The sequence below is a fragment of the Oncorhynchus mykiss genome, chromosome 5 (assembly GCF_057628025.1).
Source record: "Oncorhynchus mykiss isolate SJ-2025 chromosome 5, ASM5762802v1, whole genome shotgun sequence".
NCBI classification, from domain to species: Eukaryota; Metazoa; Chordata; class Actinopteri; order Salmoniformes; family Salmonidae; genus Oncorhynchus; species Oncorhynchus mykiss.
Window position 1 is genome coordinate 60,375,926 of NC_143026.1, and position 27,571 is coordinate 60,403,496.

A 27,571-nucleotide genomic window follows, 5' to 3' on the forward strand; every position below is an offset into this window, starting at 1 on the left:
TGCCATAATTATATTTGAAGTTTCAATGTGCTTCCACTGTCCTGCAGCTGAGCCAGGCATTCATAAACTTAATCTCCCCTGGAAAAAGCGCCTAGATATTATTTCCCCATGCTTCTTGCCTAGCATTTGGTTTAATACAGCTGGGGTTCAAGTGGCACTCCAGTCTATTTTTCACCTCATTTAACACCTGATTAACTCAACAAAAGGCACATCTCAATTGGTGGTCCAGGTAAGTCATGACATAGTACAAGTGGGAGTGGTTTCCTTTTTGTTTTTTATTGCTCCTCGAGCAAGGGAGGAGGCCGATGACATCACGACTTCCCATCAAACCAACTCCTTGAATGACCAACTCCTTGAAGTTTGTAGTTGTCTAAAAAATCACTATTTTGCTCAGAACATATTTTATTACCCTTTATTGTGTGTACTTTACTGTATTTATACTTGGGATATCACTTTCAACAGGAAAATGTAAAAAATCCCTGACTTTTTTTTGTTGCTCAGGTTAATATATGCCTTGTGTGCCTATCCGACTCGTGCAACATTTAGCATTTTTTTGTATTGTTTTGCGATCTCCATCATGCCATGCGAACGTGGCAAGATTGACAGCTTCTCTGATCCAGGAAAATTCATTCATCAGGGTCATTATAAAGGCTATATCCAAAGAATTGGCAATAGAAATGAAGGTTAAAAAAATGAAAATGTAAATAGTTTGCTGTCATTTCAGCTGCTTGATGTGAATGTGTGTTAGCTAGCTAGCAAAGGAGAAGTAACGTTAGCCTTGCATCATCATTGATGATGTTCTTTCCCCCCCCCCCCCCCCAGTCTGATTGAACGCCTTTTCTAATGAGTCCTGCGCAGCTCGTGGGCATTGTCGAGGGAAACATACATGTTCCTGAGAGGCTTCTCTTTCAGTGATGGGGTCATAATATGTTGTAGCTTAAACATTCAAAAGATAGAGCCAGATCTGTAGGAAGAAAACATAAACCACTCTGTTTATTACAACTGCATCTAGCGGCTACCAGATGTTACTAACATAACAAGCGCAATTTTGGTTTTTGTTTGTTTCTCTTGCAACCCAATTTTAAAATCAGGCAACACCACATGTGGTCCCTCCCAACCCCTGGTTTGGGAAACGCTGCTCTAGGTCATGTGCTTATTAGGACAGTATATTTAGGCCCTGTCCAGAAGAAACCCTAGGTGCTTAATGGTGCATCTGTAGACGTTTGTGAGGATATCAGGGGCCAAGCCAAATTTATTCAGCCTCCTAAGGTTGAAAAAAGGTTGAAGTTCTTATCGTCCTAGATCTATCTGCTGCTTTCGACACAGTGAACCATCAGATCCTCCTCTCCACCCTCTCAGGGCTGGACGTCTCAGCCTCTGCACACTCTTGGATTGCATCCAACCTGGCAGGCCGCTCCTACCAGGTGACATGGAGAAGATCTGTGTGCACCACATACTCTTCACTACTGGTGTCCCCCAGGGCACAGATCTAGGCTCTCTCCACTTCTCTCTATATACCAAGTCACTCGGCTCCGTCATATCCTCACATGGTCTCTCCTATCATTGCTATGAGGATGACAGTCAACTACTTTTCTCTTTCCCCACTTCTGACACCCAGGTGGTGACACGCATCTCTGCGTGCCTAGCAGATAGCTCAGCTTGGATGACGGCTCACCACCTCAAGCAGTTGAGGCTGCTTAAGGGGAGGATGGCTCATAAGAATTTGAAAATAAGAAAATAAGAATTTGTTCTTAACTGACTTGCCTAGTTAAATAAAGGTTAAATGTTTATATATGTTTTTATAATAATAATAATGTCCGGAATAGAGTGAATCACTCCATTCCATCCATTACACTCCATTCCAGCCATTATAATGAGCCATCCCCCCCTCAGCAGCCTCCACTGACGTCAAGCTCAACCTCAACAAGACGGAGCTGCCCTTCCTCCCGGGGAAGGCCTGCCTACTCCAAGACATCTCCATCACAGGTTGAAACTCCATGGTGTCCCCCTCCTAGAGTGCAAAGAACCTCAGCATAACCCTGGACAACACTCAGTCGTTCTCTGCAAATATCAAAGCAGTGACTCGCTCCTGCAGGTTCATGCTCTACAACATCCATAGAGTAGGACTCTACCTCACCTTGAAGCAGCGCAGGTCCTATTCCAGGTCATCTCCCGTCTGGACTACTGCGACTCGCTGTTGGCTGGGCTTCCCGCTTGTGCCATTAAACCCCTGCAACTTATGCAGAACGCTGCTGCCTGCTTGGTATTCAACCTTCCCAAGTCTTCCCATGTCATCCCGCTCCTCCGCACACTCCACTGACTCCCAGTTGAAGCTCGCATCCACTACAAAACCATGGTACTTCCCTACGGAGCAGAAAGATGAACTGCCCTTCTCTACCTTCAGGCTATACTCAAACCCTACACCCCAACCAGAGCACTCCGTTCTGCCACCTCTGGTCTCTTGGCCCTTCCGCTCAGCGCAGGCCAAACTCTTCTCTGTCCTGGCACCCCAATGGTGGAACCAGCTTCCCCCTTAAACTAGGACAGCAGGGGTCCCTTCCCTTCTCCAGAAAACATCTGAAACCCTACCTCCTCAAAGAGTATATTAAATAATCCCACAGCTCCCCCCTCGCGCAACCTCCTAACCCCAACCCCCCCCCCCCCAATAGAAAATGATAAAAAATAGCCTTTTGTGAACTAACAATCACACTTGACTACTCCCCACCCTTAACAGCTCTGACTTTACTGATAGCTAATTTATTGAGGAAAAATGTATTTACTATGACTGTGATATGTGGTTGTCCCACCTAGCTATCTTAAGATGAAAGCACTAACTGTAAGTAGCTCTGGATAAGAGCATCTACTAAATGACTAAAATGTAAATGTCAAATGTTGCACCTTTTTCACCACACTGACTGTGCGGATGGACCATTTTAGGTTGTCAGTGATGTGCATACTGAGAATCTTGAAGCTTTTCACCCTCTCCACAGCGACCCCATCGATGTGGATGGGGGCGTTCTCCCTCTGCTGTCTCCTGAAGTCCATGACCAGCTCCTTTGTTTTGTTGAGGGAGAGGTTATTTTCCTGGCACCACTCCATCAGGGCCCTCACCTCTTCCCTGTAGGCTGTCTCATCATTGTTGGTATTCAGACCTACCACTGTTATGTCGTCTCCAAATTTGATGATTTCGTTGGAGACTTGTGTGTGGCCACACGGTCATGGGTGAACAGGGAGTACAGGAGGGGGATGAGCACGCACCCTTGTGGGGCCCCCATGTTAAGAATCAGCGTAGCAGAGGTTTTGTTGCCCACCTTCCCCACCTGGGGATGGTCAGGAAATCCAGGACCCAGTTGCACAGGGTGGGGTTGTCGTAGCAGAATCAGAATTAGTTAGGTAACATTGATAAATAAGACATTTTATCAACTTTCATAAATATGCTTATGTGGGAAAAGTCACTTGGGGCCCAGAGAGGGGAGAGGTCAGGACTGTCTTCATATGTGAGGGTATCTGTTAAACCATGTGAAGGGCTCCACAATGTCTGTACACCAGTCACTCCCTACTTTTCCCTTTGGGGGGAGGAGTATGGCAGTGTCTGGAACCATTGAATGTCCCCTCTGATGTCAAAATGTGTCTTTCATAGTATATGACCTAGAGGCTCACTCCTCTCAGGGAGCTTGTCTAGGGGTGGGTTGTAATTTGAGATGGGAGTATATAGAATTGACAATTGATATATGCAATTGGATGAGGTAATTGTTTTGGTAATATGAAGTACCAAGAACGAGAAGTAGAACCTTGTCTTAGAGAGCAAACTGAACGATGATTTATACAGTGCCTTGCGAAAGTATTCAGCCCCCTTGAACTTTGCGACCTTTTGCCACATTTCAGGCTTCAAACATAAAGATATAAAACTGTATTTTTTTGTGAAGAATCAACAACAAGTGGGACACAATCATGAAGTGGAACGACATTTATTGGATATTTCAAACTTTTTTAACAAATCAAAAACTGAAAAATTGGGCGTGCAAAATTATTCAGCTCCTTTACTTTCAGTGCAGCAAACTCTCCAGAAGTTCAGTGAGGATCTCTGAATGATCCAATGTTGACCTAAATGACTAATGATGATAAATACAATCCACCTGTGTGTAATCAAGTCTCCGTATAAATGCACCTGCACTGTGATAGTCTCAGAGGTCCGTTAAAAGCGCAGAGAGCATCATGAAGAACAAGGAACACACCAGGCAGGTCCGAGATACTGTTGTGAAGAAGTTTAAAGCCGGATTTGGATACAAAAATATTTCCCAAGCTTTAAACATCCCAAGGAGCACTGTGCAAGCGATAATATTGAAATGGAAGGAGTATCAGACCACTGCAAATCTACCAAGACCTGGCCGTCCCTCTAAACTTTCAGCTCATACAAGGAGAAGACTGATCAGAGATGCAGCCAAGAGGCCCATGATCACTCTGGATGAACTGCAGAGATCTACAGCTGAGGTGGGAGACTCTGTCCATAGGACAACAATTAGTCGTATATTGCACAAATCTGGCCTTTATGGAAGAGTGGCAAGAAGAAAGCCATTTCTTAAAGATATCCATAAAAAGTGTCGTTTAAAGTTTGCCACAAGCCACCTGGGAGACACACCAAACATGTGGAAGAAGGTGCTCTGGTCAGATGAAACCAAAATTGAACTTTTTGGCAACAATGCAAAACGTTATGTTTGGCGTAAAAGCAACACAGCTGAACACACCATCCCCACTGTCAAACATGGTGGTGGCAGCATCATGGTTTGGGCCTGCTTTTCTTCAGCAGGGACAGGGAAGATGGTTAAAATTGATGGGAAGATGGATGGAGCCAAATACAGGACCATTCTGGAAGAAAACCTGATAGAGTCTGCAAAAGACCTGAGACTGGGACGGAGATTTGTCTTCCAACAAGACAATGATCCAAAACACAAAGCAAAATCTACAATGGAATGGTTCAAAAATAAACATATCCAGGTGTTAGAATGGCCAAGTCAAAGTCCAGACCTGAATCCAATCGAGAATCTTTGGAAAGAACTGAAAACTCCTGTTCACAAATGCTCTCCATCCAACCTCACTGAGCTCGAGCTGTTTTGCAAGGAGGAATGGGAAAAAATGTCAGTCTCTCGATGTGCAAAACTGATAGAGACATACCCCAAGCGACTTACAGCTGTAATCGCAGCAAAAGGTGGCGCTACAAAGTATTAACTTAAGGGGGCTGAATAATTTTGCACGCCCAATTTTTCAGTTTTTGATTTGTTAAAAAAGTTTGAAATATCCAATAAATGTCGTTCCACTTCATGATTGTGTCCCACTTGTTGTTGATTCTTCACAAAAAAATACAGTTTTATATCTTTATGTTTGAAGCCTGAAATGTGGCAAAAGGTTGCAAAGTTCAAGGGGGCCGAATACTTTCGCAAGGCACTGTAGCTAATGCTGTCTGGCTATGGGATACTCCTCTCTCAAGTAAAAGTCTTCCTTTGTGCAGTTTTCCTAAGACCTGTGGTTCGTCATTGTGAATTGAGAGGGGTGGATCTTTGCTATGAAAGATCTCAGTTGCCATTATGTTGACACTCAGAATTAATTTATAGACACTGAATTGATCTGAGAATCAAAGGGCTATGGTGAAGCTCATATTATTAAAAGATTAAGTTTAAAGTATAACTCTGACTTGTGTGTGGTTTGTAAACTCTCCTTACACTTATAAATACAGGAAATTACCACGACAGTACCCCGAGCTTAGTGATGAGCTTGGAGGGCACTATGGTATTGAAGGCTGAGCTGTAGTCGATGAACAGCAGCGGTCTTACATACAGTTGAAGTTGGAAGTTTACATACACTTACGTTGGAGTCCTTAAAACTCATTTTTCAACCACTCCACAATTTTTTTGTTAACAAGCTATAGTTTTGGCAAATTGGTTAGGACATCTACTTTGTACATGACACAAGTAATTTTTCCAACAATTGTTTACAGACAGATTATTTCACTTATAATTCTCTGCAATGCAATTCCAGTGGGTCAGAAGTTTACAAACACTAAGTTGACTGTGCCTTTAAACAGCTTGGAAAATTCCCGAAAAATATGTCATGGCTTTAGATTCTGATAGGCTAATTGACATCAGTTGAGCCAATTGGTGGTGTACCTGTGGATGTATTTCAAGGCCTACCTTTAAACTCAGTGCCTCTTTGCTTGACATCATGAGAAAATCAAAAGAAATCAGCCAAGACCCCATAATCTTTTTTTGTAGACCTCCACAAGTCTGGTTCATCCTTGGGAGCAATTTCCAAACGCCTGAAGGTACCACGTTCATCTGTACAAATAATAGTACGCAAGTATAAACACCATGGAACCACGCAGCCGGCTTACCTATCAGGAAGGAGACGCGTTCTGTTTCCTAGAGATGAACGTACTTTGGTGTGAAAAGTTCAAATCAATCCCAGAACAACAGCAAAGGACCTTGTGAAGATGCTGGAGGAAACCGGTACAAAAGTATCTACATCCACAGTAAAACCAGTCCTACATCGACATAACCTGAAAGTCCTCTCAGCAAGGACGAGGCCACTGCTCCAAAACCGCCATAAAAAAAAAGCCAGACTACAGTTTGCAACTGCACATGGGGACAAAGATCGTACTTTTTGGAGAAATGTCATCTGGTCTAATGAAACAAAAATAGAACTGTTTGGTCATAATAATCATTGTTATGTTTGGAGGAAAAAGGGGGATGCACGGGGGTGGCAGCATCATGTTGTGGGGGTGCTTTGCTGCAGGAAGGACTGGTGCACTTCACAAAATAGATGTCATCATGAGGAGGACAATTATGTGGATATATTGAAGCAACATCAGTCAGGAAGTTAAAGCTTGGTCGCAAATGGGTCTTCCAAATGGACAATGACCCCAAGCATACTTCCAAAGTTGTGGAAAAATGTCTTAAGGACAACAAAGTCAAGGTATTGGAGTGGCCATCACAAAGCCCTGACTTCAATCCTATAGAAAATGTGTGGCCAGAACCGTGTGCGAGCAAGGCCTACAAACCTGACTCAGTTACACCAGCTCTGTCAGGAGGAATGGGCCAAAATTCACCCAACTTATTGTGGGATACTTGTGGAAGGCTACCCAAAACATTTGACCCAGGTTAAACAATTTAAAGGCAATGCTACCAAATACTATTTGAGTGTAAGTAAACTTCTGACCCACTGGGAATGTGATGGGGGGAAAATGAAATAAATCATTCTCTCTACTATAATTCTGACATTTCACATTCTTAAAATAAAGTGGTGATCCTAACTGACCTAAGATAGGGAATTTTTACAAGGATCAAATGTCAGGAATTGTGAAAAACTGAGTTTAAATGTATTTGGCTAAGGTCTATGTAAACTTCCAACTTCAACTGTGGGTATTCCTCTTGCCCAGATGGGATAGGGCAGTGTACAGTGCGATTTCGATTGCGTCATCCGTGGATGTGTTGGGGCGGTATGCAAATTGTCGTGGATCTAGGGTGTCGGGTAAGGTGGAGATGATATGATTCTTAACTATGACCCTTAACTAGCCTGTCTGTACATTTAGTGCTGAGCGATTGACTGAAATGCCTGCTGTTTTTAATTGACGGACGTTTGTTAACTTATTTGAATTATATTTCGTTCGTTTTTTTTCTTTGAGGTCAATGCACAGTTTCTGTAGCTATAAATCAGATCAAGCGATGTATTACGGAGTTGTAGTTTCCAACAGGCCAATATTAGCGTAGAAAACTTGGTTCGTGACTACAATGGCCATAATCCATTACGTGTCTGCCTACATGTCTGGTCTGTGTGGTGCGCTGAACTATAATGTGAACATTTGATGCAGACATGGAGACTGAGGGTGCGTTTGTAAATTCACTCTGGCTATCTACTATGATTTCAGGGCACTCTCGTTTTAGTGTGCCAGAGCGCAGAATAACTGATGCAGTTCAATTGTTGCCAGCAGCCCAGTTACGGTCATTGACGCTCTAGATGAAAACATCCTAACCAACTCTGAGCTAGTAGGGCTAGTAAATTGGCGAGAGTGAGGTGTACCCTCAATTGTGTTTGAAAGTAGCTAGCCAACTTTATTTAGCCAGTTAGTTTAGGTGCTTGACTGCCGTTGTGAGGTCAGAACGCTAGGATCGACCCTACTCATCAGCCAGAGCGTTCAGTGTGCGCTCTGAATGCTCCAAGAGCAAAACGCTCTGAATTTATAACAGACTCTGTCAACGCTCTGACATCACATATTGGAGGCAATTTATGAATGCACCCTGAGAGAAGCGAGAACGCACGGTCGACAGGGATAGAAAGCAGATGTTTCACGAGGTATCTCTACCAGAAAATATATGATCTAAGTGATTGATAGTTGTAATTCAGTAATAAAAATATGCCTTATTTACTTTGAACAACTACTAAAATATTGATTTCGTCAAACAGCATAGGCAGCAGCTCTATAGAGATGAGATGATGACTTGGAATTAAATAATAAAGTAATCTTTATAAAACGAATATTTTATTAAAGTAAAGTAATGATAATAAATGGTGGTAAGTGATAAGTAGTAATGTTCAGTCACTACCGTAAATTTTATTTTATTTTAAATGTATACATTTAATGTCTACATTTTCTTTTGTAATAATCGAACCGAAACCAAACCAACCTCAAAGCACTAATCACTCAGCACTATATAGTACATCCACAAGCAATGCCGTGTGGCAGTATTATTTTATTTTCTGATCTAATTTGTAAATGAAGAGACTACATCTTGAATTTCAACTACATATCCCACAACTGTCTGTATATTATTACATTTTTTTCACCCCCTGGCTGGTGACCCCATGTGGCAAACGTCGTCATTGCGCAGATTCAGTTTGAACCAAAAGCGGAGTGACCTTCCTCGAGAAGAGCAGTACTGAAGCAATAAACTAGTGACAGCATACCCGTTCCCTGCACTAGCCTTAGAAATGAACAGCAATTTAGCCGGAGATGAAGTTGGGTAAGATGTGATCGCCACCTAATTAATGAGAATTAGTTATATAAGTATATACTCCTTTGCATTTTAACTTCAATCAATGAATTACTGTGATAGATATTACCTGCATCACCACTTTTACTCAGCTAGCTAGCTAACGTTAGCTAGCTAGTTGGCGTTTTTATATTTATAACTACTGGTAACTAACGTTAACTAGCTAGTTTGCGAACGTTAGTTGACTTTAGCCTAGCTAGTTAGGAATAATTTGGAAACATCCATGACATTGGTTTAGGTAACTAGATAGCTAGTCAAAAGTTATGTTTACATGGTGTCATTGAATAATTAATTGAAATACTCAACTATTCAGCTAGTTAGTTAACTAACAACACAATAAATATAAACCGAAACAAGTTGGCTCTCTAGCGTTAGCAGCTAACGTTAACTAGCTAGCAAAGTGGTGAAGTACCAATACGGCACGGTAACGTTAGCCAAGTGTCGACTCCTGGTGATATCTTCGTTTTGTGGTGTAGCCAATTTCAAGTTTGATTGAAGTTGACAGAATATAACGTTAGTTAACACTACATGCTTAAAAAATATACCAGAAGCTAGTTAACTTTCAATTGTGGCTAGTTGCTGGAGCTAATATTGCGCTGTTACTCTTGAACTTGATAGAGAACTGACTTCAGGGCATAAGATTGAGAGCATCGTAATAATATTGGTTTGATCCGTCAACATTATCCATATCAAATTATAATTGAAGCAATGGTATTTTACCTATTTTATTTTTTACTTGCGGCATATAACTAACGTTGGTTTATAAGATTAACTAAAGTCAAATTTGTAACGTTAGCTAACGCTCTTTCAAGTTTAATGGATAATTCATGTTTTAGTTAGCTAATTTAGCTAGTTTAAGTTAATATCTTCGCTTGCCTGGTTTATGTTAGCTTGTATACGTGGCATAAGGTTTCAAAACAAGACCAGAGGTGTTGTCGGTGCTAAACAAGTCACCTTTATTCCAGTATTTGAGTAGAAAGCAAGGTTTGTTGATATGTATCATCAGCAGCTTAAAGAAATATACCCGCAGTAAAATAAGTCTATCTATTGTGAGGTTACATTACAATTATGTGGCACAGTCAGTTTTCACATGTTAACCTATCAGAACCATTTGAGAATGTGTTCCTGTGTCCCAGGAATGATGGACCATCTCAGGTTTTGCTTAAATTCAAAGGAATGCTTTTTTTTCTCGCGTTTTATAGGAAACTGTTTGTGGGTGGCTTGGACTGGAGTACAACACAGGGTGAGTCAGCTGTCTACTTACCAACCAGTCAATATTAGGCGTATTGTAGTGCACATACTGTTGTGCTTGAAGGAGTACCAAAGGGTGGCATGTTAGTATGTATTGTAATTAAAGTACACATGCAGGATTTTCTCATAGTTGCTCATATCTAGTCTTAAGTGAGTTTGTCTGTAGCTATGGTCCAGAGCCCTTCTCTGTATCATGCTTGATTGGGCAGTGTGTCTTTACACCACGCTCTTCACTCTGACAGTGTTTCTGAAGTTATGAGCAATAGCCACAGTACTATGTATTTTTGTGCATCCTTCCTTGGTACTTCCTTGGGGCTTTCAATGACAAGAAAAGCAATTATACGAATTCGATGTGATTGTTATGACAATTATTTGTTGAAACCTCCATGCCCTGCCTCCAAAGATACATGTGTGTCATGCTTTTGAATGCACAATGTTTTGTTTGATGTAATGTTTTGTCTGTTTGGACCCCAGGGAGAGAAGCTGCTGCCTTGGCAACAGCTAATGGGGATCTTAATGAAATACTAAATACTTTGCATTCAGTTAACTTTGAAAAGCATTACCCATAATGTCAGGACACTAGGCTATGTATGTATCCCTAAAGGATCCTGTAACGGATCGTCCCACTCATGTCAATGTCCTCTTTTCTATCAGAAACTTTGAGAAACTATTTCTCGCAGTATGGGGAAGTAGTTGATTGTGTCATCATGAAGGACAAAACCACAAATCAGTCACGGGGCTTTGGTTTTGTCAAATTCAAAGACCCCAACTGTGTCCGGACTGTACTGGAGACCAAACCCCATAATCTTGATGGCAGAAATGTGAGTATGCACTTTGCAGCTTGAATAAGGAAAGTAAAATATGTGTCTTATCAATTATGCCTTTTTTAAAGTATTAGAATAATTAAGCACTGCATGGGAATGTCAACATTTTATCTGAAGTATTACATGTAGATGATACTCTGTGCAAGAGCAAGTAGTAGGGAATTCATAACTGGCATTGGTATCTTCAGTAAATGTAAGGCTGGCTCTGAAGGACATTCATGGACATGAAAGCAGGCTGTTTGCCAAACAAGTGTTGCCTCTTCAGATGCCTATTAGTTGAACTAACATGTAACTGCAGTGGGCTGGACATGACATGCTTTGTTTGCTACAAGTTGCTTTATGCACTAATATGAACAGGTCAATTTTGTCATAGTGAAGGGCATTCTCTTGAAGATAAACTTTGACTTATCATAATTTGAATTGTATAACACATAATTTATTTAATTTGTATGTGGCTATATTGAGTGGGCTATTTCACCAGATAAATTGGAGGGACCATTTGAAGGTGATTTTTCACTGAAGGGTGAGATGTACAATTTCATTCCTTGTCTTCAGATTGATCCCAAGCCATGTACTCCCAGAGGAATGCAACCTGAAAAAGTGCGAACGAAGGATGGCTGGGTAAGGGGCGTATTTTAATTAGTTGGGGCTACATGTGTCCTCTATAGAAATAGGGCACCAAGCCTTGGTAGAATGGATTAAATTGTATCCTTTTGGTCCTTTTATAAACTGGGGTCCTATCTGCCTCTAGAAATCTCATCTGTCACACTGAAGCATATTGCTGTGAACATGACTTCTACTAATGAGCCTAAAATGTAATTGTTAGACTTAAATTTTTTTTTTTTACTAAATCACTTACAGAGATCCTGAAATGGCTTGTCTCAGTAACTCTGAAGTGAAGGCACTAGTGTGCCCTGATCTTTTGGGACTGGTGTTTGCATTGATGTGACGTGAAGAATTATACCCCAGGGCAGAATGAGAGAACCTAATTTCTTCTCCGCTGTCTGACTAGATGGTGAATTGTCTTCAGTGTGATTCAAATGCAAGTTTATTGGCTGCGTACACAGTTAAGCAGGTGTTGTAGCGGGTGCAGTATAATGCTTGTTACTAGCGCCTAAAATGCAGGAAAAAAATTCTTAACAAGTACACAAATAATAATGAAAAACTAAAAAACAAATGTTAGAACTAATCCAAATAACAACCCAAATAACACTCAGTAATCCATATGCCACCTAAAATATATACTGAGGATGATATGTAAAGCAGAAGATATTAGTGAGCCGTGTCAAGATTTGAGTATATAAACAGTTTAACAAAAATCGAACATACAGTAGTAGATATTTTAGAATGAGCTATGTGAATAATACACTATGAATACTTGGTGTGAAAGAAACAGTCCAGTGTTTGTCTTCATATACATGGGACAGCAGCCTTGGCTGTGAGTGTGGGTGCGAGCGAGTCTATCTTTGTCTTTCACTTACTACATGAGTACTACTCTCTTAATACAGGGGATGGTGTGATGGCTGTTCAACAGTCTGATGGCCTGGAGATAGAAGCTGTTTTTCAGTCTTTCGGTCCTGGATTTGATGCACCTGTACATATTCTTGATCTGGCTTTGAGATCCCATTCTTTGTTTCAGAAGGGTAGCAAAGCTGACAGCAATAAATCAAAGAAGATATTTGTCGGCGGAATCCCCCATAACTGCGGTGAACCTGAACTCCGGGACTATTTCAATAGATTTGGAGTGGTGAGTCCTGTTAAAATGCTCTATACGGTATTGTATAGCTTTTATATAAAAAATAATACCTAAAACCGTTTTAAATGTGTTGCACAGGATCCAATATAGGAACTGCTTAATGGAAGACTACAGGAAAAGTAGTATTTTCTGTTAAAATGAATATGAGGAGAGGATATTGATAGAATGTGTTAGTTTTCCAACTGAGAGATGCATGCAATGGCAATACTAGCATTTTTCCCCCCTGTATCCTAATGCAGCCCATGTTCTCCTTTGTTGAATCCAAGGTCACAGAGGTGGTAATGATCTATGACGCGGAAAAACAGAGGCCCCGAGGTAAAAGCTGATCCCTTTTTTTCTTTCTTCCGTACCTCCCATCTCTAAATCTCATGACAAACTATTCTGACCCAAAGAGAGTAAGCTGCATTCAATCCACCATGCTCAATTATAGCTAGACCCACCTGTGTCTTCTGGTGGAACATCTTGTTCGTCATTCATTCATTCACAGGCGTTGTAATGGATGCCACCCTTAAATACGGAAAGCTTTCCCCGTGCAGTCCTATTTACATAGGGAGGAAGTTTAGAAAGTTTGCAGGCATTTCAAACATCTTGACTTTGTGTGACCGGATCAGCTTTTGATGCATTTAGATGTTTTATTAAGGGACATGCTAACACACTATAGTATTACATGTAGTTTGAAATAAATTGGCTTCATCATGATGACTATACTTGAGTACAGTATCTTGATATTATTTTGTGGTATTATTCAGGCTGCAATGAAATGGATTGACTAATTTAAAACTTTGACCATTTGACAAAAGTGTTAGCATTTGTCTTTTTTGAGTGCTTTGAGTTAAATGCTGAAATGGCAGAACTTCACCAGCATAGTGCCAGATTATTATAATTTTTTTAATTAAGGACCTATAAAATCTGCAATACGGAAAACGTGGACTCAATCCAGACACATTGGAATTCAACAATATAACTTTGTTTGGTAGCGAATCAACTAAATGTATTGAAAATGTATTAATTAGCCAAAGTTTATCATAAGACATGAACAGAATGCATCAGTGATTCGTATTTCCTGCAACTTTCTGAAGAGTCAACGAGAATTCCCCATCTGTGTGTGCGGTGCGCGCAGCTACCATTTTGCGTCGCGGTTAGCGATGATGCTAATGAAAAATCTTCTGATAGATGGAAAGGCTTTCCCAAAAACCTTCTCAATTAAATGTTAACTACACGGTAGCCTATGCTTACCTGGCAGAATGCTGTCATTATTATTTGCATCAATCCAGTGGATATTTGTTTTGCAAACTCTACCATCATGTGTACTACAAAAACATCACTAAACGGACTCTTGCTAGGTGCCCACTGGAATTAAAGGGTAAGACATTTCTCTAATTTTTCCCAGAACTCAAAAGTGGTCTCCTGATGTGGTTTAAGCATTGTTGGGGACTTACAATATCCAGTTTAGTTTTTCTATTAGTGCGATTTTGAGAGGGAAAACCTGAAGAAGCTGGGGAAAGGAATTCCTATGGCCCTAAATTATGCAGTTGCAGTTCACTTTTTTTTCAGTCGGTTGACATTTGAAATTGTTTTTAAGAAGAACAGATTAAGGAGTTTCATCTGGTAAATTAGTTGATAGTTAGGCTGTGTTTACACTGGCAGCCCGGTTTTGATATTCTTTCCACTAATTAGTCTTTTGACCAATCACATCGGATCTTTTCACATCAGCTGATTTTCAGACCTGATTGGTCAAAAGACCAATTAGTAAAACATTTGAATGAGAATTGGGCTGTAAACACACCCCTAGAATGACAAGACAAGCATGGGTGGATTACTCTGGTCAGTTAGCTCAGAACTGTTTAGCCTAGATGTAGGTTACATTAGGTTGGGTAGTTTGCTCAGTGCTGTTTCTTCTGCACTTGTCCCACATAGCAATGATGCAGCAGTCAATGACTCCTGTCATTTATTATCTCTCTTCTACTTCAGTACCCCTTGATCTCTTTGGGGAGACAAGCAGAATAGTTTGTCATCCGAATTTACACGATGTTGCACAGCAATGACATTAACATAATCAAGCATAATATCCAGACTTTTCTGTTGCTAAAATACTTTTAAACATTCAGTATTAAGCTAAGTTTTCTTTTGTTAAATTTAGACTTCGGATTTAAAATATATATATATATATATATGTGTTTTCCCGTATGTAGAAAGTTAAGTATTTTTGTAAGTATAAGCCCTTCCTATTTTAATTTTTCTGTCCTTCTCCTTGTGAATGGTTTGAATGTGATTAACGGTGTCTCTTAAGATTTGTCTTTTCTCCTTTAGGTTATTGTGTACTGAGTGGTATCACAGAGGTACAGGCCAGATGTTTGAACCAAAAATGGAATGTGCAGGCTGTCAATTTGGGGTGTATACAAAGTTTAGATTCATCATGGTTATGAACTTGAGTTTTTTTTTTTTTTTTGCTCTTAGCACGACTTTAGGTTTTTGACACCTTTGTTTTGGGTAGATTGTCTAGGAATGTTTGCTTGTAAATGCTTAAACTAAGTTTTGAATCTAGATTAAGGACAGGTCATCGATGGATGATATTTATAGTTGTAGATCAGGCGGCTTGGGACAGCTTGAAATAATATTAGCGGTTTCAAATTCTCGGTTGTCTCAAAGGACATTTAATTGGAATCAGGTTAGGTCCCAGAGTGGAGATTTTCTCACAACCCAATTCTGCCACTGGTATGAGTTTATCAAAATGAAACTGGTTCACTGTAGTGGGCTATTGCTGCTGCTGCATAACTCAAATACTGTGGAAAGTTTTTATCACCACAAAAAAATCACAAGACTTTATCAGAACCAGGACATTTGCCAATGTTGGGCTTCTAAATGTACAATTAAATAAAGGATTCAATTACAGTGCTGTATATTCATAGGTTCAGCTAGAGTAACTTTTAATATCATGCAGGGACTGTAGTCATTGGCATGAATGGAGTTTTTGCTTGATATTGCTGGTGCTAGAAACAAGCATTTCGATGCATCTGCAATAACATCTACAAAACTGTGTACGCCACCAATTAAAGTTTAGATTTGATTTGTTAGAATAACCCAGGGTCTATGCAGTTCAATGGAAAGCCATGAGAGGCTTCAGTCAATCACCTTATCAAAGCCTTCATTTCAGGGTTTTTATTTTGTACAGTAAGAGTTGAATACTTACACCATTGGGTTTTTCACCATGTTTGACGGGAACTTTGTTTATCCCCCATGCAAACTCTTGACAGCATCATTAGTTGTTACTTACACATTTCGTAAGACAAAATGGCCTATATCTTTGTGTTGCTGTTGTAAGCAATATTGTAATTTTCCATTTAGGTGACTCTAAAACATAAAATCACATTTGGGAAAACTTGAAAAAGCTTTAGACATTGTACAGTTTCTGTTTCTCCATTTTTTGTTTTGTTATGCATTAACAATGGATGCTGCCAGATTGTGCTGCACAGCAATATACCAAGGGGCAGATCAAGTTGGGGTTTGGATGAAATTAACTAACATCAATACCGCTGGGCCAATTGGCACCCAATGCATACATGAATGCTCTGAAACCACTTAAGTGTCATGAAATCTATATAGTTTTTATATTCCTCAGTAGTTCAACTGACTGCACTGGATATAAATATATTACAATTTGATATATTACATTTTCAAACCCCTATATAATACATGAATACAGAACAAGGAGACTTTGCTGTGTTAGAAGTAAAAAAACAACAAAAAAAAACAGCTGGAACCTTAGTTGTTAATGGAAAGGATTGGTGCAAAGTTTATCTTGGATGATACAAGTGCCTCAGGCCTCAAACTTCAGCTTGTGTATCGCTGCAAGTCAGTGACATCATCTGAACCCCAGGAGCCTCCAGCTCAGTCTTGATGGATCCTTGTCTTGCTGAGCACAATACTGTTCTTCATCTTGTGTTGTCACAACACCCTGCTACCTTGATTCACTCTTGGTCGTTGGCTAGGTTTTGGATTTATTACTTTCGAGGCCGAACAATCAGTGGACCAGGCTGTCAACATGCATTTTCACGACATCATGGGCAAAAAAGTGTGTAGTTGTAGTTTTATTTTACCCTCAAGATCAAACTGAGGCTTGGGCGACAGGATGCATTGTTTGCTGCTGTTAACTTTAAATTACAGCTCTTATTTTCAGGGGCCACCAATGAGATTTAAAGGCCTAAAGCTCTTATAAACTCCATATTTTAATGACGTGGCTGAAGATTTTCCTAAAAGATCAGGTCACAATTGTTTTCTGGATCACGTAACATTTCAATGGCCTGGTTGATCTTGTACTTGTTGTAAAGAATACTTGGTCACCCCTCCTGAAATATTAGTGACAACTTCTGTATTCGCCCAAGGCTTTGTTTATTTTGACCTCTCCTTTAGGTTGTAAAAGGTATTCGATATCTTATTTCAAACGATACTTGTCCTGGCTTTGGAGATTCAAGGGAGTGGCCAGTTTTGGAGCATATAATGGGAGATAAGAGTTTAGCCTAAAATGCTTTATTTTACCACAGAGAAATCACCTAAAGGATTGGTCTTGTTCAGTTCTTTTTTTTCTTTTTTGATTATTTTGTTGGCAGGTCACTTACTTTTTGAGTTATTTGATATATTTCCTAAAGAACCTAAATTAAGTGACCCCAGATTAAGAATCTCCATACTGTGTCGACCACATCTGAGAACCAAAATGTCTGGGCCTTTTTCTAGGGCTATCTATTCACACTGTCTTTTAAGCCCTTATCATCCACTACTTCCTTCCAGCGGCAAGTTCTTAGATAATTGGGTGCCTGAAGCCACAGTTCTGTGATACCAGTAGTTTTTATTTTAGTTTTTATATTCGGTCATGAATGATTTGTAGTTTTATCATAAACAATTAGCATAACTACTTCTGAGACGTCCTTTCCTATAGCATTCATTATCTTGACAAAATAAATTTTGAAAATTTGCATTCAATAGTGTGATTACACCCCCCCCCCCCCCCCCCCCCATATGAGGACACAACATTTATCTTTGATTGAAAGATAATATTTAAGTGGACAATGACACATGGACCCATTTTTCATAGTTGAACTCAACCCATGTCTGTTCATAATTGATGTATGGGACCCTACCTACTTTATGCTATCCTCTTACCGACTCCTTGACTGTCCTGATTTCCAGAAAGAATTGGGGCTTGGCTTGATCTTGAGTTGACATTACCTTTGGCTTAGACTTGAGGGAGGCAGGGGATATAAGTTACAAAATTAGAAAGTGGAGCACATCAAACTGTGGGACAAAATCCCAGTTCCGCTGTTGGGTAGTGTATTGAAGTCATGGTATCCATCACTCCCAGCCACGATGCCCGTGGGAGAAGACCCAGGTAGTTGTGCTATAGACGGAGGGCAACTCGTGGAAACGTGCTTGTAATTAGGTCGACAGAGAAGAAAGAGGCGAGGCAAAGAAAGTGGCACCGCCTTAAAGCAGGGGGAAAATTGAGATTCATTTTGCAAGGTGACCCCAATAACTCAACCTCCATAGAGCCTAGTCTATTTCTGTCTAGTCTCCCCCCCCTCTTCCCCACCATGTAGTTTTTAAACCCATTTGTCGCTCTGGTAAACTGCTGGTATCTCTGGCTGGCTACAACAAGTGAAGCTACTATTTTATAGGGCAGATAAGGGCTGGTAGCCTCACAAACCATCTGGTGTGATACAAAATGATTTGGCTTTTCAACCTCATTGAACATTAGTCCAGTCCAATACCAAGTGCTTCTATTCTGTGTGAGATGAGCAAATCAGATGGGTATTAGTCAATTGAGCACCATTGCAATTTTCTCCATTATCTGACACTGTATGAAGATTCATTTTTAAATTGACTTATGACTGTCCATTTCTATTGTCTGCATGTTTTACCTCTTCTGATATATATGATACATTTCTTTGTACATCCATCTCCCTCTGAAGTTCTACAAGTTAAATATAATTGAGATTCTTTAAACGTTAGCTGGGAAAAGGTAAGTCTTTACCTTCCGATAAATGTTTTTATCAAAGTTAAAGGGCACAAAAACAGGAAATATGAATATGTTTCTCAGACTGATTTTTGTAAAATGTATGACATTTTTGCACCATTTTAAATCAATTGCTATTTTATGCTTTATTCAAAATTATTTAACCAACAATTAAGCAATATCTTATTGTGACTGAAGTACCTGAGAAACATATTGTTACGCAACTCCCCTTAAAGTATTGATCAGCATTAGGCACAAGTGCAATGGCCCAGATAAGATGTAAAACTGAAACACTCTCAAGCTGATATGTTGAAGAAAAATATTAGTAATGGGTGAGATCAGGTAAGGAAGGTATTTTGGTTCTAAACTACTGGTCTTGCAAATTGTGCCCTCCTTGTCCTTTGTCCAGGTGGAAGTGAAAAGGGCTGAACCTCGGGACAGCAAAGCTCCTGGCCAGCTTGAACCTAACCAATGGGGACCCAGAGGCATCCTGAGTGCAGCCAATGGTTGGTCGGCACAGCCTGCCCAGGGCTGGCAGCAGAGTTATGGGCCTCCGGGTGAGTGGGAGACCAGCCAGAGCAGAGAACGTGGCTCGTTCTGTCAGACCAGGAACATGACATTCTATTATTATACCTAGGAGAAATATAGTATTGCAAACTGTTAAAATTCCTGATTGCTTTTTTAAATATTAACATTGTATTTCTAGGTCCACATTGAAACTTTACTTTGAGGAATGATCAACGTACTATAGTTACAAATTGCATATTGAGGAATTGTTTTTGCGCCAGCAAAATACTAAACTATTTTCTCTTTTGAAGGAGTTTGGGTGTCTACAGGCCAGCCCATGGGTACGTTTTGTCCTTGAATCACTTGACTATTTTGGATATCTCGCACTAACTAGCTTTTTAAAAATAGTTATCTATTGTCTTGTGATGGTTAACTTATCAAGAAAGTGTTGTGTCATAGACAATTGCCTTTTTCCATATTGACCAATTGGGTAATGTCAGTTAAGCACCAGTGTTATCACAGTGACAGCTGGGATACCTGAGGGCACTCCAAGTCCATTATCTGTCTCTAGAGGGAAATTATAATTATTCTTAACACTCTTCACCCTTGCTTAAGTCTTGTATCATACCACCCTAGCGGTGAAAATGTTATCTAATATGCAGTCTCTACTGACGGTGGGTTTCAACCAGGATATATCCAAGACTAAAAATGTACCAATAGACAGACACCTGTCATCCCGTATTCAGTAACTGTTGTGTTTTCTCTGACTCAGGTGGGTACGGGCCCCCTTTATCTGTGGGCCGTGGAGCTCCCGTCCAGCCCCCCTCACCGTTCAACGCATTCCTCGTCACAACGACCCCGCCGGGGGGGTTTGGTGCACCTCAGGCCTACGCTCAACAGGGATACAGCACACCACCTCAGTTTGGTCAGTATCTGCAATGTATTGTTGTCATAAGAAAAGCATTTTTTCTATTTATGTAAATGGTTTTGTTTTCATATTGCAATTAACAATATTATGTCCCCAAAAATGTGTGTTTTGTAAAAAAAATAAAAATCATTGCTTTATGATGAGTGTTTGCACATATGTACAAATTCCTCCACAAAAAACTTAAATGTCAGCACGAGTTTCAAATGCGGGCATCGTTAAGTCAGGTAAAATGGAGGAAAATAATTTAAACACCAGCTTTGTCTCGAAGAAATTAATAGCTTGTCTGCAGCGCTAACAATAATGTAACACCAACAGTAACACGCTTAGTTCTCCATTTTTATCTTCACAAGAACGTTAATATCGTCTTCGCAATATATAATTTTTGAATACCACCAGTATATGATTACATTCTAATATTGTCCAACCCTACTGCCTAGGCTGACAAAGGTTGTATGATTATTTTGATTATAATAAAATGGAAATATATCTTACAGGTGATCTTTCATAGTTCAGAATGTACAGCATAACTACTCTTCCATCTGGCATTGGTTTAGGGTACAGTTTTGGCACGCCTCAAGGTGAGCAGTATGCCCCACAAGGAGTGCCGCCCCCGCCCACGACTCCGGTAACAGGGCCGCTAGGGTTTGTTCCAGCTACAGCACCTACTCAGGACATCAGCAAAGCACCCACGGGACAGCCAGACTTCCCTTACAGCCAGTATGGTAAGTAGAGCCTCCATGCATTCCCTAGCCCCACCCTCAGCATTGCTGTTATTATGGCTTATACTGGATAGATCCATTTTGTTGGATGCTTTATTGGGTCAAACAACCCCTCCTCCCTAGCCTAAGCTCATTACTACAACCCTAAAACAAGCAGGAGCTCGCCCCTTTGGTACCATGTAGCTTTAACGACATCATATGCACGCTTGCATACATATATATCCCCGCCCCCACCCCCCACGGCTTGGCCACGAAGATACTATAGAAGTCCCACCATACCCAGGACTCTTCAGTGTCACCTTTTTTAGAATATTCCATTTAGGGCTGTGTAATGATGTGGATGGGTAACCAATGATAGATTTGAATTAGTTCATCCTGCCTAGAAATCTTGTTTTTGAGAGGAGTTGGAATGTCCACCAAACTGCAGATAGACCAAGGAAGATATTGTATTTTACTGGCAAAGGTTACAGGCAGTTTGACCAACTGTTCCATTTTTGTTATTGACTTGGCTGGCTTTTCTCTCCTGGCATGAGCTCCATGGTGTCGATGGATCCTGTAGATTATTTTTCTCCTGAGAGTAATAGGTTTCAGACCAATCTTTTCCCACAAACAAATATGAAAGCTTATATGAGAAGACTGAAGGCACTGTATCAGGATTTTTTTTAAATTCCTCCAATTATATTTATTGTACCATGTCGGGTACAAATCCAGCATTGTCATCAACTGAGGGGCTCTTTCATAAGGCCTCTTCCTCCTTAGTAAGCAAAATGCCTTGGTAAATCCTTGCTTTTTGAAAGGTTAATGTATGTTGCTTAGTTAGTTCATTCTGTCTCCCCCTCCTCGTCCCCACTGGCATTTGTCAGTGAACAAAAATCTCTGGGGAGAGACAGACCTAGATATCTTGTTTTGTTAATAGCTCTTATAAGTGTATAGCTCTTCAAAATAGTACAGTGCATTTGGAAAGTATACAAACCCATTGACTTTGTCAACATTTTTTCATTACAGCCTTATTCTAAAATAGATTGAATAGGAAAAACATTTAATCTACACACAATACCCCATAATGACAAACCCAAAACAGGTTTTGGAAATTTGAGCAAATGTATTAAAAATAAAGAACAAATACCTTATTTACATAAGTATTCAATCGCTACCAAAGGTGCTTCAACAAAGTACTGAGTAAAGGGTCTGAATACTTATGTAAATATGATATTTCAGTTTATTTTTAATACATTTGTCAAGAGGTCTGAATACTTTCCGAATGCACTGCATCAGTTGAATATATCCCTGTGACTGTCAGTTGAGCTTCCCATCTTGTTCAGTGTTTCATGCTTGTGCTTTGCCTACCCATCCTGCTCTTTACCGTTAGCATTAGCTGCCTACTTTAGAATTGTTTAGTAGGCGGCAAAAGGCATTAAGCAAGTAGTGCCCCCCCCCCATTCACCCTATGTGTTTGTAATTCCAGATGGATGTGTGCAGTGATGGTAGGAGTCTTAAGAGCAAGCAGTCAGTGGGAGTGTAATAATTAAGTGTTAAGCCAAGCCATAGTGCCAGGTCTAAGAAGGGGACAATGTTAAAGTGGACTATCTTGGTTACGTCAACCTAGTCTCCTCGTCTCCCTGATAGGCCTGAGTATCTACCCTCAGGAGCCCTCTTCCTACGGACCAACGCGTCCTTCTCACAGTAATGGTCAGGATGTGCAGGGAGGAAGTAGTGCAGGTAGGTGTGAGCATTGTCTTTTCCAACCACCAGAAGTACAGTTCAGTATAAAGTCGTATAGCTGCTACGTTCCTTTGCGTCCCTTTTGTATGTTTGTACATACAAAGTATATACTTCTAGAGTAAACAAAAATACAGCTACGGTATTCAATGATTTGAGATTGAGATCTTATTACGTGACCATATATCACAGTATGAATAATAAATCAATTAACAGGGTTCCATGCCAGTTGAATGTTAATGTCTCATTTCCTATCGTAGCTGTAGTTTATCATACCAACAACACCTGTGTCCTCAGATTTGTTTGTCCTCTCTCACTCTGCCTTTTCTGGTAAAAAATATATATATTTAATTGGCAAAGTGTGTTCATGGTATACTATAATTAACGTTTTTATTTTGCTCTCTGTTGAAAGTGTTAGCAGTCAATTAACTTGTTGTTTTTTCCCATATGCTGTCCTCTCCTTTGACAGATAAAAGATGATAATCAGAGGAGAGTTTGTATGAAGAAACAAACACTTGTGGCTGGTGAAATGAATGTCCGATATCTATTTGATTTCTGTTAGGTCTGCTCTTCCACATGTTTCTTCCAGCCTTTGAGCACCTTGTGGGAAAGTTTGCTTGTGTTCTACCATTTTCTGTTTCATTTCTTTTCTTTTTTCGTTACTCTGTACTGTCCGACATGAGTTGGAACTGTTCAGCCTGATCTGGACTGAACGTCTATGCAGTTCTCTGCTTCTCCGACTACAGTGGATTGCAGGGAGATGGAGCCATCCAGTGTCTATTTAAAAAAAAAAAAAAAACCTGTTAAGCATTTATACTGTTTTCCTTTTGTTGATTCCTCTCATAACAGTTCAGATTGCATCTTTTGAATCCTAAAAATAATAGACCAATTGATTTACACTGGAAGCACTCAACTGGCTAACCAAACTCAGAATGTTGGTTCATGGAGGCTCATGAAGGATGGAAGACAATATTTAACATGAACATTAGAAGCCCTGAAACCATGATCAATGCTGTATTTATTTTGGGTAAAATAAGGGACTTTCACCTAGCTGGTTGGAATCTGTTTGTTTATGAGCACCATTTATGATTGTGATAATGAACCCTTCTTCCCTGTTCTTCACCCACCCTCACAGGTTATGGTCAGGACCTGAGTGGGTTTGGCCATACTTTCGCAGATCCCAGCCAGCAGACCGCTTCATACGGGGCACCAACAGCACAACCGGTGGCGGGCCCCCAGCCGACAGCAGCCGCTTTTGCTCGAGGACAGAATCACAACGTAACGGGCTTTCATCCATACCGACGCTGAGCGTCTCCGACCGCCACAGCGCTCAGTTCTAAAGTCAGGGAAATGTGTTCTGGTCATAAGCAAAACTGGATTTCTGTGTTTGTTTTTTGGAACACAAAATGACACAATTTGGGGGGAAAAGTGAACTCTCATAAAACCAGGGATTCCAATTTACTTCTGTTACAATGTCACATGATGTAAAAGTTGATTTTTGCATAACCTTTCTTTCAAATGTTGAAATGAAAGGAACTTTGTTTCTCCCCCATGTTTTAAAGTAGGACTTTACTACTTTGCAATAGGTTTTGATTGTCTGGTCAAACACTAGCACAGAGAATATATCTATATATATATATAGAGAGAGAGAGAGACATATGTATATTTATGCCAGATACAGAACTGAAAACAGGGTCTAAAGTTCTCAGCTTTAAATTTTAGGGAAAATGTTTTTAATTTGGTGGATTGTGTTTATTTTCTGAGTCTTTATTTTAAAGTTTGGAAAATATGAATATATATTATACACAAACTGCAATTTTTTTAAAGAGAATTTTGTACGAAAAATGTACACTTTGCTTGTTTTTTTATTTAAAGATGTAGACTTCCCTCAGGTGGCTGTTTTTGAGTGCATTTTGCACTTATGCAAAAAGAAAGGAATTTATTTCAAATAAATGTTTTAAAGATATCCTGCCTCTTGTTGCTGTCAATATTAGGAATGTGTTCCTAATGTTTGATATGCTTGGTGTATATTCTGTTTAGGATCCCTTTACACAATTTTGGGGGGGCATTACATGAACCATCAAGGGGTAGGGGCTGTGTTGTTTCTGGGGTGGCGACAGTCTATGGGGAAAATAACACCCATCGTCATTTTCAAGGGTTAAGTAGAATGACAATCATGGACCAGGTTCCCTCAATATCAACAAAAACCTGAACATGTCAAACCCAAACGGGTTGGGCCCTCTAAAAAATGTTTTGAAAAAAGATATATTTGCGTACACAGAGGCCCATCAAACTCAACTCTGGACCTCGTAGCCAGTTCCACGGCTCTTTTTTTTTTCTCCGTTCGCCTCTAATCGGGTACTGATTTAGAACTGGGACACCAGGTAGGTGCAATTAATCCGGTACAACTGAAAAACAGCTGGCTCTGGACCTAGTAGATTAAAAGTGTAATACCCCTGATTTATGGCTTTTATCTCAACAAACTAACAAATTATGCATTGTGCAGATTACATTTTCAAACCCACTTGGTCTCACATGGTAAAACCACAGAATAGCCATCAAATATTATTTTGCCTCAATGCACAGAACTTTTACGTGAATTTTCTCTTAAGTACCATTATATCGAGAATAACGTTGAAATTAAACGTCAAGATTTCGAGAACAAAGTCGCAGCTAAATTTCAAGATTCAAGGGTTTGGTTGCATGCCTCTGGCTCTGCTGTGAAATTTTAAATGCACGAGTTGGATGACCTGGTGAAACTACTTTACAATTGGTTTTAGTAAATAGGGGGGGGGGGGGGGGGGGGGGGGGGTGTTGTACTGTCAGAGGGGCCAGTTACATTAGACGTTATTGTGTCGTATCGTTTTCTTCGCTGCATTGCAGGCATTAGCAAGGCAAAAGACCATGTTCATCATCATTAGTGTTCCGAGATGCCACTGTCTAATAACGGATGTAAAGAAAGAATGATAGCAAAAATTAGTTATGTAAGAATTATTTCATACTCCACATTTAGGAGGGCCACAAGGGGGTCCACAAGGGGTTCCCCCCCCCAGAACCGCTCCTGTCCTCAACACCTTGTATATACTTAGAGGCTGCTGACCTAGCTGTTACTATGTCGAACTTTAAGGTTAATTTACAAATCTGTGCGTAATGGCACGGTGTTTTATGTACACTTGTATAAGACAGTAGTTTTGGAATTGTTAGTTAGATTACTTGTTGGTTATTACTGCATTGTCGGAACTAGAAGCACAAGCATTTCGCTACACTCGCATTAACATCTGCTAACCATGTGTATGTGACAAATAAAATTTGATTTGATTTGATTTGACTTCCAATGAAGTAGCATGGGCCTAGGCTTGTTTTGTGAATACAAGTGACATATTATGTGGAGGATGCGCGTCCCTGTCGGGCTCAAGGGCTTCCCCCAAACGCCTGCCATGGACTAAATTAGGTAGACTAAGTGAGCGGTATAGCTGAGGCGCATGTATAACCTATAACGGAGACGATGCCCCTGTTTTTGATCATTTACGCATCCATTACTCCCATCCTTGAAGACATCCCGGATAGATGACAGGAGATTTTAGGCTAGGCTACCATACCAAATAAGTATTGCCAGATCAGTAATTATTTATTTATATATAGGCTATTATTATCGATGCTTATTGATCCAGGCCTATATTTAGATATATTATTAAATATTATTTCAAGAAATGGAGAATCCATCCTTTAGTCTATTGAAACTGCGCCTAAATAAACTGCTTTGCACATGCAGGAGTGGTCATTGAGTTACCTCTCCTCCCATAGACGTGTTTGTGTAAAAATCCGTTTCATTCCACCCGCAGCCGTTGGATAAGCCTATAATTTACTTTAACTTGCCCACTTTAATGTACTATTAGCCTACAGGTTAGGGTACTCTATCTAGTGGTCCGCTATAGGTTTATAATGGGCTGCAAAATATCGGGTGTTGTAGCGAATTTGGAGAGCAGCTCGACATGGACACATACGCATAGCCCCTGGTCTCCAGGATACCAAGATAATTCGTTCATTGGGTGTGCTCACATAGCCTTCTAGACTGCCCCGTAGTCGTAAGGAGAGTTGCCGTTAGAGGAAATACTAATATTAGTTAAACATAATCGATAAGGTCGTTAATAGTTGCCATTACGCACATAATTTTGGTTCCCCCCATTCTGAACTTCCCTTTCGCCATAGGCCTAGCTGTCTGACTCTCTAAACTACTTACTGTATGTAGGTTATGGAAAGTGTTCGACTACTAGCCTACGAAGAACGTTCCCACTTGGCAAAAACTGGTTGAATTATCGTTGTTTCAACACAAGTAAGGGCATTTTTAAAAAAATTCACCCTACTTTTAACCTAAATCCAATGACAGGGTGACATGTTTGGTTGATTTCACGTTGAATTCATGTTAGTTGACAACTCAACCAAATGTAAATCCATACTAGACATTGAACTGACATCTGTGGTAACGAATATGGAGGGCAGACTGATATGGACTCAATCTCAGATCTCTTTGCAGTCAATAATAGTTTTTTTGTTTGTGCTCATAACGCACCATGACGGTTAGAATGGTGTATATAGTCTGAAGTTACCTGTGTGTGTGCGTGTGCAGTGAAGCCTGTTTGATCGAGTGTATTAGATCATTAGATTGATGGCCATTTGTTGGTTTTGCCCCGGGATGAAATACCTTTGAAATATCTAATCCAAGTCCGTGTGTTTGGATCCTCCTTCTGAAAAGAGCCAATCTGTGGCACAACTTCTTGCAGGTCCAAACAGTCTACTTATAATAATATGGTAATGTCAA

General features: G+C 40.2%; 1 protein-coding gene across 10 annotated transcripts; it reads left to right on the top strand.

Moving 5' to 3' along the window:
* The first annotated feature begins 8,872 nt into the window (after positions 1–8,872).
* On the top strand, positions 8,873–24,718 carry LOC110524168 (DAZ-associated protein 1). 10 transcript variants are annotated; one of them, XM_090235389.1, is made up of 14 exons: positions 8,873–9,011; positions 10,244–10,284; positions 10,947–11,113; positions 11,672–11,737; positions 12,756–12,863; positions 13,139–13,187; positions 16,862–16,944; positions 19,289–19,436; positions 19,698–19,727; positions 20,159–20,311; positions 20,869–21,036; positions 22,660–22,752; positions 23,477–23,531; positions 23,876–24,711. In XM_090235389.1, exons 1-14 carry the CDS (start codon positions 8,980–8,982, stop codon positions 24,090–24,092), a joined length of 1,410 nt encoding a protein of 469 aa, XP_090091515.1. In that variant the 5' UTR covers positions 8,873–8,979; the 3' UTR covers positions 24,093–24,711. The 10 variants fall into 10 exon arrangements, with proteins under 10 accessions (XP_090091515.1, XP_021459230.2, XP_090091510.1 ...); XM_021603555.3 differs by lacking the exon at positions 23,477–23,531 and having other exon boundaries at positions 23,888–24,718; XM_090235384.1 differs by lacking the exon at positions 23,876–24,711 and having other exon boundaries at positions 23,222–23,566.
* Positions 24,719–27,571: the final 2,853 nt, after the last annotated feature.

Coding starts and splice junctions, on each gene's coding strand:
- LOC110524168 (XM_090235389.1), top strand. CDS start 8,980: ATGAACAGCAATTTAGCCGGAGATGAAGTTGG. Junction 10,285..10,946: donor GGACTGGAGTACAACACAGG/GTGAGTCAGCTG, acceptor CTTTTCTATCAG/AAACTTTGAGAAACTATTTC. Junction 22,753..23,476: donor GCAGGGAGGAAGTAGTGCAG/GTAGGTGTGAGC, acceptor ACGTCTATGCAG/TTCTCTGCTTCTCCGACTAC.